General features: G+C 49.1%; 1 protein-coding gene across 1 annotated transcript in view; it reads right to left on the reverse strand.

Annotated features, from left to right (window-relative positions):
• Positions 1-9,148, reverse strand: part of Lmf1 (lipase maturation factor 1) — a 101,339-nt gene extending 92,191 nt beyond the window's left edge. Inside the window, exon 1 of the mRNA XM_050133411.1 lies at positions 8,945-9,148. Coding sequence (XP_049989368.1) covers positions 8,945-9,137 — 193 coding nt within the window. The 5' untranslated portion in view covers positions 9,138-9,148. The remainder of the gene's footprint in view (positions 1-8,944) is intronic.
• Between the last annotated feature and the right edge of the window lie 4,322 nt (positions 9,149-13,470).

Genomic DNA, 13,470 nt, shown 5'->3' on the forward strand with positions numbered 1-13,470 from the left:
ACAGATGATAAACAGATTGAGAAAGAAATCAGAGAAACATCATCCTTCACAATAGCCACCAAAAAAAAAATCATAAAATATTTTTGGAAGCTCTAACCAAACAAGTGAAAGACCTATATGACAAGAACTTTAAGTCTTTGAAGAAAGAAATTGAATTAGACACCAGAAAATGAGAAAGATCTCCCATGCTCTTGGGTAGGTAGAATAAATATAGTAAAAATGACAATCTTACCAAAAGCAATCTTACAGATTCAATGCAATGCCCATCAAAATACCAGCAAAATTATTCACAGACCTCGAAAGAACTGTACTCAACTTCATATGGAGGAAACAATCCTGTACAACAAAGGAACTTCTGGAGGCATCACAATCCCCGACTTCAAACTCTACTACAGAGCTACAGTAATGAAAACAGCCAAGTTTTGACATAAAAACAGACAGGAGGACCAATGAAATTGAACCAAAACCCGTATATCAATCCACACACCTACAAATACCTGATTTTTGACAAAGAAGATAAAAATAAAAATGGAAAAAAGAAAGCATATTCAACAAACAGTGCTGGCATAACTGGATATCAACATGCAGAAGAATACAATAGATCTGTATCTATCCCCATGAACAGAACTCAAGTCCAAATGGATCAAAGACCTCAACATAAAACCAACCGCACAGAACCTCATAAAGGAGAAAATAGGAAGTACACTTGAAAGTATTGGCACAGGAGACCACTTCCTAAATATAATACAGTAGCACAGACACTGAGAGAAACAATTAATAAATGGAACCTCCTGAAACAGAAGCTTCTGTAAAGCAAAGGACACGATCGACAAGACAAAATGGTAGCCTACAGAACGGGAGAAGATCTTCACCAACCCCATAATGGATGGAGAACTGATCTCCAAAATATACAAAGAACTCAAGAAACACGACATCAAAATAACCAATAATCCAATAAAAAATGGGGTACATACCTAAACAGAGAACTTTAAATAGACAAATCTCAAATGGCTGAAAGACACCTAGGGAAATGCTCAACATCCTTAGTCATCAGAGAAATGCAAATCAAAACAACTCTGAGATTCCATCTTATACCTGTCAGAATGGCCAAGATCAAAAACACTGATAATAGCTTATGTTGGAGAGAATACGGAGTAAAGGGAACACTCCTCCATTGCTAGTGGGGGTGCAAGCTGGTACAGCCACTTTGGAGATTAGTATAGCAATTTCTCAGATATTAGGAAACAATCTACCTTAAGACCCAGCAATATAATTTTTGTGTATATATCCAAAGGATGCTCAATCATACCACAAGGACATGTGCTCAGCTTTGTTCATAGCTGCATTGTTTGTCATAGCCAGAACACGAAACAACCTAGATGTCCCTCAACTGAAGAATGGATAAAGAAAATGTGGCACATTTACACAATGGAGTACTACTCAGCCGTGAAAAGTAATGACATCTTGAAATTTGCAGGCAAATGGATGAATCTAGAAAAAACCATATTGAGTGAGGTAAGCCAGACTCAGAAAGACTCATAAGTGGTGTTTAGACATAAAGCAAAGAAAAAGCAACGTACAGTTAGTTCACAACCCCAGAGAACCTAGACAACAAAGAGTACCCTAAGAGAGACACACATGGATTTAAATAAGAAGGAGGTAAAGACAAGATCTCCTGAGTAGATTGGGAGCATGGGGGTCACGCAGGCCTATTCCTCAGTGTGGCAGCGTTGGAGGGCCTTTCAGATGGGGAACCTGGCAGCAGGTCTCGAGACTACCCCATCCTATCGTCTTGAGTCAGCTCACTGATGCCATCAAGGTGCCATCCTTTAAAAGATGACTTAGCAGAGGGCTCATCAGAGCTACCGCCACGGTGTATGTACCTCAAGCTCCAAACTGAGCAAGTGCACATCCAGACTCAGACCCATGTGATAGGACCAAAAGCAAGCTAATACCAAATCCATGTGCAAAAAAGATGGCCTCAGACTTCACATCTTACATAAAAATTAATCCAAAGGTCCACAGACTAAATGTGGTATAGATAAACGTCAAACTATTAGAAGCAAATATAAAGGAAAATCGAGGCTGCGCCTGGCAGCTCACGCTTGTCATCCCAGCACTCAGAGCATGGAATTGTGGGTTCAAAAACAGAGAAGAAAGAAGGGAAGGAAGGGATAGCCTATATGACTTGAGTTTAGTAGAAAGATTCTAGATAAAATACTTAGTCCATGGACTTCATGGTGGAAAAAAAAAACCCACCTTAAATTTGCAAAAGAAACTTCAAAGAAAATGAAAAGATGAGGCACAGACTGGAGAGAAATGCTTGCAACCACGCATCTGATAAAGGATTCGCATTAAAGAACTCCTAAAACCTCAGCAAGAAAACCCAAAAGGGGGTAAAAGCTGTGAAGAGATACTGAGACTGTCTGCCCCAAACAAACACATCTGACAAGCAGCTGGGAAAATATGTGCAGTGCCACCATCACTGGGGAATACCAGTAAGACTGGTGAGGTTCTGGGCATGGTGGTGCATGCTCGTAATCTCAGCACTTGGAAGACAGAGGCAGGAAGATTGGCAGTTCAAAGTCATCCTCAACTATAGCAAGTTCAAGGCCAGCCGGGATACATGAAACAGTTTTTCAACCAACCGACCAAACAACCAACCAACCAACCAACCAAAAGGCAAAAGTCTGGAAAAACCTGGCCATGCAAGAGCTCTGGAGGCTCCCAAGCCTCAGGATTGCTCATCACCTTGGCAGAGAAAGTGCAAAACAACAGAGTCACTGTTGTGGAAGACTCACAGACCAATGGAGCCTGCACAACCCACCATGATGCTCTCGGGCATCCTCCCATGTGAACTGGAGACTTACACTCACATAAAACCTCCACAACATGTTCAGAGTAGTTTGTTAGTAATTACTAAAAACCGGACACAGTCAAGATGTGGCCGGAAGCTGCCCCATTCAGACAGTGGGATGGCACTTCTGGGTAAAAATGCAGGAGTTACTGATTTAGCAGCAGCATGGATGGGCAGTAAATGCAACTCGTTCAGTTAAAGAGTCTACACTCTGGCTGCAGACTGCAAGGCTCTCTCACAAGGCATCCTGGAAAACGCAGAGCCATTGACACTGATTACAGTGGGCTTAGGGGATGCAGGAAGGGGCTGCCTACTTGAAATTTGAATTTGAAATTTATGCCCTAGCAATGCTGAAGCATGCATGGATAGCCTATATATGGCGGGTTTGTTAAACTTGTCCATAATGGGTTTCATGGTCTAAGTTGGTGAGGACGACTGACCAGGTCTCTTCCTCAAGAGGGCACCAGATCTCATTACAGATGGTTGTGAACCACCATATGGTTGCTGGGAATTGAACTCAGGACCTTTGGAGGAGCAGGTAGTATTCTCAACCACTGAGCCATCTCTCCAGCTCTGGCCATCTCACTGGGAGAACTTCACTGTACAGTGCTAGGGTGACAGACAGCACCACGCATCTAACAAAATCCACGAGATGGCATTAGCACACAAACTCAAAAAAAAAAAAAAAAGCCAGGAAGTAGTGGCGCACACCTTTAATCCCAGCACTTGGGAGGCAGAGACAGATGGATCTCTGTGAGTTTGAGGCCAGCCTGGTCTACACAGTGAGTTCCAGGACAGGCTCCAAAAGCTACAGAGAAACTCTGTCTCAAAAAAAAATCAAAAACCGAAACAAACAAAAAACAACCAGGAAGCTGAGGCAAGCAGGGGACGTAAAATGTGACTAGAACGGCCAACTCCCTAACATGGCTGATACGACCTTCCTGATAGAGATGCTGAGATGTCTTCAGGGACAAAGACAAAGAAATCATGCCAAGATGGTACTCTGTCCCCACGAGTCTAAGTGAGCACACACAGGGTGTGGGAAGAGATAAGGGACGCACACAGCCTCAGTAGCCAGAGCTGAGGCTAAGCATGACCTGTGTACCAATCAGATGCTAACACTCCATTTTGTGTGGTCACAGTGAGTCAGAGGCGATCACACATGGACACCATGCCCTGGTTCTAGCAAAACCAGCTCTGCCCACCATGAAGGTTGCAGCAGACACTTAACAGCCAGCCTCGGGGTGCCCATGTCATTCTCTACCCAAAGAAATGGGGCTTCTTAGAAAAGCAATTGACCCTAGAGCTGGGCAGGAGACCAGAAGAGACCCAGACCTGTAAGCTAGAAAGTGAGAGGACCCTAGCCACTGAGAAGGGCACATGAGAGGGAACAGTCACCAGTGACCACAGCTGAGACAGTCAAAGGGCACCAACTGCTCAGGAGCCTAGACAGGTATAAACCCGACGGGAAGGAGTCCTCAGGAATGCAGCCATTCAGTGAAGACACCGAGGATCCACATCTTCCTCCCAGAGGAACTCCTAAGGAGTAACTGCAAATATCGCTCCTTAATCAGAGATGGGGTCCCTCTTCCCTCAAGTATAAACTAAGAGACCGGCAAGGTAACACAATCAGCAGACACACCTTAACCAGATGACACAGGATAGTGTGGGTGTCGGGTGAGTGTGACCAGAAAACTCCACAGGGGGGAATCGTGCCCAAACTGATCACCTCGAGTCTGGCCAGCAGGAATCACTGGACAAACAGGAGGCATGTTTAACAGAGCATGTAGCCAGAACTGCTCCACATGGTCAACCAAGAGAACATTTGGAAGACACCAACTAGAAAACCAAAGAGACAAAAACTGATGGGATAGGCTCCCCAGGGTGGTCCTGGGCTTTGGTGACTCCATAGTGTGTTGACTGGCTAAGTTAGTTCCTTCAAAGTCAGCTATCAGTCACTCAGGACATAAAAGTACAAGGGCTGGGCTCCATATTCTCTAGTCCAGGAGAGTCCTGGAACTACCAGAGGTCCAGCACAAGGCTTCCCATGGTCCTGCCTTCATCACAGAGCAGAAGGATCCACGTCCAACTGCCACTGCCTCTCCAGAAGATGCTCACAGCCCACAGCTACACAGGCAGCACCACTGCTTCTGAGACAGCAGGGAGGTATGTGCATGGGTGCACACACAGGTATGGGACGCTCCAGCAGATTGGCACACAGGTGCACTGGCAGGCAGAGAGGGTGGAGAAGGACCCTACTCAGCCAGCTCACCCAAGCACCATCCTCACCGTGCTGGGCACACCGCTTTCCATGCAGAGCCCTCGGCTGGGAGCTACAGTACTGGGTGCCCTTCTTAAAGTGTAATTCCTAGACGAGAAAGGAGACCCGGTGCCCCCAGCTCATCACCTTCAGAAAGTGGCATAGGAGATTCTTTATGTGCCAGGAAACAATGGCAAAAATGGGCTTGCAACAAGGAAGACCTATGTGACTGTCAACTCCTTCAGCAGCTGAGAGGGGAGAGAAAGAACACTTCAAATATCCAATAATTCAAAGCAGAACCAAGCACTTAGTCTCAGGCATGCCCAGATGCTGTGGGACAACAGTCTTGTACCCTGTAAAGATTTGTCAGTTGTATTGCTTTAATAAAATGCTGATTGGCTAGTAGCCAGGCAGGAAGTATAGGCAGGGCAACAGAAACAAGAGAATTCTGGGAAGAGGAAAGGTGCAATCTACAGTCATCACCCAGACACAGAGGAAGCAAGATGAGAATGCCTCACTGATAAAAGGTATCAAGCCACGTGGCTGACACAGACAAGAACTATGGGTTATGTTGGATGTAAGAGTTAATAATAAGCCTGAGCTACTAGGCCAACCAGTTTATGATTAATGTAGACCTCTGTGTGTTTTGAATTGCGGTGGGACCAGGCGGGATAGAAACCTCTGTCAACATCCAGCTCCCAAGGAGAAAATCCCAAATCACCTCTAAGGAGGGCCTGTAAAGACATCGACATCCCAAGTGGAATGTGCCCTTGTGAGAGACCCTGGGTTCAATATGCAGAGCATGCTCATTCTCTCTCTCTCTCTCTCTCTCTTTCTCTCTCTCTCTCTCTCTCTCTCTCTCTATCTCTATCTCTATCTCTTTGTGTGTGTGTGTCTGTCTGTCTGTCTGTGCAAGAGAGAAGAAAGAAAACTAAAAACGAGGTCTCTCTTCTCTCTCCTTTTCAGACAACCTGCTATAATGCTGTCAGACAACCCTGAAATGCGGTCTGCTGCTGCTCTTGCTGACTGTGGCCAAACCCCAGGCCTTAGCACTCCAGGCCCAAACACCTTTCCTTCAGAGCCAGGAGCAGAGGGTGGTGTCTACCTTCCAAGTTCAGTGTAGGACAAAAGGAGCCTGACTCCGGGCTTGTGCCCCGGGAAGTTAAAGAGGTACAGCCCATGAAGACAGGCTATCAAGAGTACTTTCTGTTTCTTCTTTTTCGTTGGGCCAATGTAAATGAGGAAAGGTGACCAGGCAACTGCCAGGAACACACATGACCAATTCCTGAGACATGAGCCTACCCCAGGGCCAGGGTTTGACACGATACGCATAAGGAAAGACCTGGAGATCCCACTCTTCCCTGAGGGGGACATCTCAGAATGCACTTGGCTATATTTAATTTTAAGTCTTTCCACAGAAGAAGTATTGCCAATTCAACATTCAGACAACATAGCTGGACAGCCTGCCACTTTGAAGGGACTCCAGAGTGTAGCTCATAGCCCAGTGAGACCTAGAACCTTTTAGAAGCAGCTACATTTAAGACTGCTGCTTGCCTAGGGCCATCACTGTTAGGATTCAGGCATTATGCTGGCTCCTGTCACCTGGCAGGATGCACTCAGGCAGCACCCTGGCCAGCCCAGGGTCCTATGGCTGCTATGTCAGGTGCAAAAAGGTCCCTTAGGAGACAAGCTCCACCTCCTCCTGCTCTCTTCTTTTTGTTATGAAGAGGCAAGTAGGTCTCTCTCTCTCCCTTTCCCTTCCCTCTTCTCTCAATAAACTCTCCATGTAAGTTCTATATGCATGGTGTATTTAGGCTCCCACCTGCCGCCAAGGTCCCTCCTGCCCAGAACAACAACAATGAAAACCATGACACAGGAAGATGGGAAACCTAAAAAGTGCATCTACCCCAAGTACACATGAGGTAAGAAAAGAACAGAACATCACGTAAACACGCTGAGCAGCAGCTGGAGATATCTGCCTCTTGCCTCAGGCTGCAGCTCCAGCTCCTGTACTGACTGACCAAAGGCAGCATTGCTCACCCAAGAGCCTGGGAGCCCATCTGCAGAGAGCATCCTCAACACTGTCACCAGTGGCCACTGTTTTTCCCAATATCCGCCTTAAACACTCCCTTCATCTTGCTCTGAGTGTGCCAGAACCAACTTCCCCGTGATTCCTAGTATTGCGTGGGATAGAATAACGTAAGTCTGAGTGTTTTTTCCTGCTAACTTTAGAGAGAATGAGTGGAACCCAGGCAGACAACCCCAGAGGGACCATTTGTTTAAGAACTCTAGTTCTCCTCCACAAGAGAGCTGCATGGTCACAGCCTAAAGCCTCAGAGGTGACTCTTCCTAAAAATGCCTGGTGTGCACCATGCACAAGCCAGGCAGGGTGGCTGGCCCGTCAAGCACAGCCACTCTAGCCCAGCCCTGCCCTGGCTTACTTAGCACTTCTTAGCTTCCCCTCCTCACTAAAAGGCTAGGCCACGTCCGCCAGTGTTTGCATGGTCCCAGGGCCACCCCTCTAGTTAACAGGAATCAGGGTGAGGATTTGGAATCCACAGGTGCTTCCACCAGCCAGGTGTCCACAGTTTTGATCATGAACTCTGTGTGATGACCGCAGGAAGGCCAGTCCCTGTGTAAGTAGGACAGGCTCTCAGCCACAGTTGGGGAACTTAGGCTTCAACTATAGTGAGCCATTCAGAGCTGGCCCTATATGGCATCTCCTGGGTCACTTCCTCTATGGGTGGGAATAACAGATGAGTAAAGAAACAGCAGTGCCCAGTGTGCTCTGGGACACAGCAGGCAGATCTCTGTGAGCTTGAGCCCACCCTGGTCTTCAGAGCGAATTCTGGGGCAGCGAAGGCAATGCAGAGAAATCCTGTCTCAAAGTGGGGCAGTGGTGATGCACACCTTTAATCCCAGCACGAGAGACAGAGACAGAGACAGAGACAGAGACAGAGACAGAGAGAGAGAGAGAGAGAGAGAGAGAGAGAGAGAGAAAAGCCAGCGGATCTCTGTGAGTTCGAGGCCAGCCTGGTCTACAGAGTGAGTTCCAGGAAAGGCTCCAAAGCTACACAGAGAAACCCTGTCTCGAAAAACAAAACAAAACAACAATAACAAAAAGTCAGCATGACCACCAGTCCCCTCGGTTCTGCTTTTTCTGAAATGAAAGAGGCTCCTTAAGGTTTCCTCAGGCTCAGGCGGGTGTGGGATGTTGCAATGGGCTGTGAAGGCCTGCAGAGCCAGATCCTGGGCAGAACCCGGGAGTCCCTCCAAGAGCAGACCTGGCTGAACCTTAGCAGCAAGCACACACTTCCAGCCCGCCAATGAATCTAGCTAGACCCTTGGCTCTTTGCCAGGCGTCCTTCCAAGCTGTCCAGGTTGGGGCTGCCGCACCACCTTTGGGTCCATTGGGGGGCGGCTGACACGGCAAAAGTAACAAGGGTACGTCTAAGCTGCAGGTTAAAGACCCTCGTCTCCCCTAGGTCTTCGGAACAGAATTTCATAGCACTGTCTCTCGCCACTCCAAAGGAGAACGCAGAGGGAGCGTGCATTGGGATGCCTTCGCCTCTAAACCTGTGCTAAGTCGGGCTGCGTCGAGGCAGGTGGGATTGAGGTCCCAGGGACACGCCGTGGGACCTGACATAACTTTAGCACCCACAGAGTCGGGAGTAAGAAGGCAGGTCCAGAAGCTCACAGAAGGCAGCACGGTTGGGGTGGTGCAGAGTCCTAGAAGCGTACAAAGGGCTAACGGGAATCCGGAAGCGAGCAAGGATTGGGAAAGGTCACAGGATGCCGGTGATAGCCCGCGCCCACCGGACACTCACAGTAAATGAAAGCGAGGGCCCGCAGGAGCACGACTCTGGTCAGCCAGAAGGTGCCAGTGCGCAGCCGGGCTGGAGAGCCCACGGGATCACGAGCAGCCGTGGGTGGCGACGCTGGTTTCTGATCCACATTTCCGACCTTCCGTTTCCTCAGCGACCCCTCGGGCGCAGCCATTACCAGGCTATCTGGGCGCATGCGCACGGAGGTCCCGCCCACACTTCTGGAAAGTCTCACAGGCTCCCCTGGTCGACACGCCTACCTACTTGCAGCCAAAGCCCACGCGCCACGCCCTCTCTGGGAGGTCTGGCTTAGCGGTGGCGTTTTGTGCAGGCTTCAGTTTATGCAAAGGGACAGGCGGCAGGTGAAGAAGCCAGTAGACACCCGCGCTCTGAGTGCGGATCCCCACTTCGTAGCAGCGATGACCAGGCCTGTGGCAGCGCCAAAACAGGCCCTTCACCCTGAGCTCCCAGGCTGCCCACCGCCCAGGAAGGCGCGAAGCATACTTTTCAACAGTTGGCAGGAACAAACCTGAAAATCAGCCTGGAGCCTCCAATTTCCTATCCTGGCTAAATCTCCTTCTCTGTGGTTCCCAAAGACCCCAGTGGACCTAGGTGGCACTCCTAGGAGGTCTCAAGCTATGGATGTGGCCAGAGGGCCATCAAGGACTCAGAAGGCAAGAATTTACCGACCAGTGGCCTGAGCAGAATCCCAAGGAGACACACCTACAACTCTGCTTTTATATTTTATTATTTATTTTATTTAGCAGCTCACAGTGGCCTTGAACCGTATAGTTCAGGACGACAACAAACAATCCTCATGACTCTGTCCTCCTCAGTGCTGGGATTACAGGCCACAGGCTTGATAGCAACTCTGCTTCTTCATGTTAGGGGCCACTCGGGCCCGCACATGCACACAAATGATAATGGAGAGGGACTCTGCAGCAGGAGGAAGGGTGTGTGCAGGGCAATGGTTCCACCAGCCTAGGGGTTCTCCGGCTAACTACCGGGCTCTCGGGCACCTCTGGGGGAGTTGCGGGATTTCCTTCATTCCTCTTTCAGACTCTGTATGTCTTAGAGATCTTGTGCCTTATCTTGTGAATTACCTCTACTGTTTTTAACAATCTGTCTTTAGTATCTCCTTTTTGCTCCTGCTGTTTTGGCATATAAATTACCAATGCTTCCCTCGTCAAACAACCCAATAGTGTTTATATCTCCACACCCGCAGTGAACCTCTCCTGGGTAAGGACTGGTCTGCAGCTGCCAGGACTCTTCCCAGCTTCCAGTCTCCCTGATACTGCAGTACTAGCATATAAATACATCCCATAAAGTGTTTGGTTTTTTAAGTTTCCTTTTCTTTTTCTTCAGAAACACTCCCTTGGGAGCCCAGCTGTAAAGTATGTCCCTTACAGATGTTGCAATGGATAAGACAAATACTTCCCACCTGCCAGGCCTCCCACAGGCCAGCATCTGTCCAAGGTCTCAAACTTTAGAGATCGAGGGAAGGAACCTGTGTATCCTGTATCCAGGTCTTTCGCTAGGAACCCTTGTCCCTGCCTCTCCTCACTGGCATTGCCAGGCTTGGGATGAGCCAGCAGAGTCATTTGGGGAAGTCAGTTCAGGCCTGCACAGCTTCCCCAGGTCATTTCTGGAAGCCAGCTCCGCGCAGGGGCTGGAAGGAGAGGAAGGGCTGCTCCACCATCAGGTGCGATCCTGGGTGCTGCTGCTCAGGTGGGGACCGTCCTCACAAAGGGCCCTTTGTCCTCAGCTTCCCCTTGCAGTGGTAACATTGTCCTCCCTGCAGAAGGGCACAATGGGGCATTGTGCAGAGCATAAAATGGGCCTCTTGTTCCAGCATCCAGCACTCCAGCTGGGACTGGGACTCAGCTCTAGGCTTCCTCTCTGGGTTTGCCCACAGTGGGTGAGGCCAGTAGAAGGGTCTGTAGGGAACTCATGTCCTCGGTGGCTCAGGTTTCTTGCCCCTGGCTTGCCTTCTTGGGATGCTGTCTGGAACTTTCAAGCAGGTCACACAGGGCAGAGTTGAGCCAGGAAGGCGTTAGCGTTCTTGCTCATTTCTGCTCAAATTTAATAAGTACACTGGGTAGCTGGGTATGATGGTGCATACCTGTGATCCTAGTGCTGGTGGTGCTGAGGCAAGAGGATTGCAAATACTAAGACTCTGTTTTAAAAACTGAAACAGCTCTGGTATATTACTCACCCATAAAGAGGAATGGAGTTGATTATACTACATTACGGATGAGCCCTAAATTCTTGGGTGGAGACAAGTCAGGCATGTTGTGGGAAACCTGTAGAAAAGGTTTTATGAAAGATGGATTCGTGGTTTCAAGGGGTGGGGAGAAAAAAGGGGATATGGGGACTCCTTCTGGGATGTTTTGAAATTAGATGGCTACATGACCATGCTGATACCCTACATGCCACTGAATTCTTTAGTTTATGTGAATTTCACTTTCTTTATTTCTTCCTTTTTTAAAAAAAAATATATAAGTCTCAGTATGTAGCTCAGGCTGGCCTTGAGCTTAAATCCATCCTTCTGCCTTTGTCTTCCAAGTATCAAAATCACAGATGTGTATCGCCATACCTGACTTCAATGAAATAATAATTAAAAAAAAAAAGTAAACAAAATCCATGAATGAGCTCCTGAAGTGGAATGTCTCACGGTCACCTAGAAGGCATTGTTTCTACTTGTCAGAGTAAGTCGTGGCTTCTACCACGTTTGTCTGTGTGTCGAACATCTGGCAGACAAGTCCCTAGGTCTACATTCAGCTGTGCTCCACATAGAAAGCAGAACCTAGACAGAGCCAAGCAGCTGGAGGCTCATGCACAGGAGGGGGCCCCCGGGGCACCCTGAGATTTGCTCTTGTCACCTTAGAGGCCACCAGCACGAAGCGGGCTTCTAAACATCACTTTAAGCCAAAAACTACAGAAAGAGTCAAGCTGGTTGGCCAGAGAGAACTCAGATGAGGAGGGGCCGCCCTGGGGCCTCTGGCAGAGAGCTCCCAAAAAAGAAGAAGAAAAGTGGGGAGGGGTCCCAAAAGGGACTGCCAGCACAGGACCCGGCTGGTGTCTCTGGAGGCTTGGTGCTCACCCACTCCTAGTTGGGTCCTGCGCCCCAGCTGCCTGAAGCCTCCAGCCAGTGGCTAAGATGGGTATGGGGACAGGGCACACTGCCCGCTAGCTGGCAGCTCTCCCAGCAGCTGCGGAACGGCTTCGCAGAGGAATGAGCCCCCTGTCAGCACCTCGTCCAGCTGTCCCCAGGCACCCCAGCCCAGCAGTCCCCACTGTCTCAGGGCTATTGTCCCTGACGTGCAATCGCAGCTGTCCCTGGCTCCCCGAGAACCCAGCTTTGGCTGAATATAATCGTGTACCCTTCATTTACCCCAATTTTTCATGTCTTGAAGTCCGCTTGTGGAAGGGGGCAGGTTCCACATCTGTTGCCTTTGCCTAGAAGAGTGGTCAGTTGGACTGGTCCCTCCCATACACACCCCCGCCACTGTCCACTGTCCAAAACCGGTCCGAGACCGGCAGGTGCGGCAGTGAGCAGGTGCCATGCCATTTGCTGGCTGGTTTGAAGCTGTGACTCAGCGGCTGTTCTCTTGGCTACTGTACCTCCTCTGCTGCACCCTCAGCTCCCCCTGCACCCCAGGGGGATGAGGCCTTGAGTACCAGTAGCAGCTGTGACTTCAAGGGAGAATGGCAGTAAGCTGTCTGGGGTAGGGCCCCGCAGCAGAACACGGCTGTGAGCTGTGCTCCAAACTGAAAGAATTCTTGGAAAGCCCCAGCCCAGAGGTCAGAACCCAGGGGGGCCTATGGGCTGGACTCTGCCCACAGAGTTGAACTGTCACTGTATCAGCCACTAATGCTGCATAACAAACAGCCCAAACCACAGTGTATGGCCTAGTGGGATCTAACTGAAACCTCCCTCGCCACATTTAAGGGAACAGATGCAAGCCAGACAGCAGAAAGCCTTTTAGTGGTGTGTTTAATTTGCCCCAGGCACTGATAGGTATCTGGAACCTTCAATCATGGCAAAGGAGGTTTGGGCTGTCTAGTTATTTTGTTACATTTTTATTCTAAGTCATTTGCTTTACTGCTTACTCAGGAAACAGGGTTCTGCTTGGTAAAGTTGCAACTGTGGGCACCATGGGTGGGCAGGAAACCTTGCTGGATCTGAGAATTGGCGCGCTTGGCAGGGCGAACACAGAAAGCAAGTAGCCCGTGAGTTTCTGAGTGAGACCCCACCAACATCTGCTCTATCTAGGCCCTTATGTATCGTTTTTGGGGAGCTAATATTCATAGGTGATGGGGGAAAGGCTAGGATCAGGGTGAGCACCAGGCACGGGGCTGGAAATCCAGGTATCTAGTGTCAGAATGAGCCTTTCACCAGGCACGGGGCTGGAAATCCAGGTATCTAGTGTCAGAATGAGCCTTTCAAGCACAGCTTAGCCATACTGACACTGTCACCAGACTTCACCATCCCAGTCACAGATGCCTACACCTGTGTGGAGGACTTC

Source organism: Alexandromys fortis, unplaced genomic scaffold (assembly GCF_014885135.2).
Source record: "Alexandromys fortis isolate MF-2015 unplaced genomic scaffold, M_Fortis_MF-2015_v1.1 scaffold_29, whole genome shotgun sequence".
NCBI classification, from domain to species: Eukaryota; Metazoa; Chordata; class Mammalia; order Rodentia; family Cricetidae; genus Alexandromys; species Alexandromys fortis.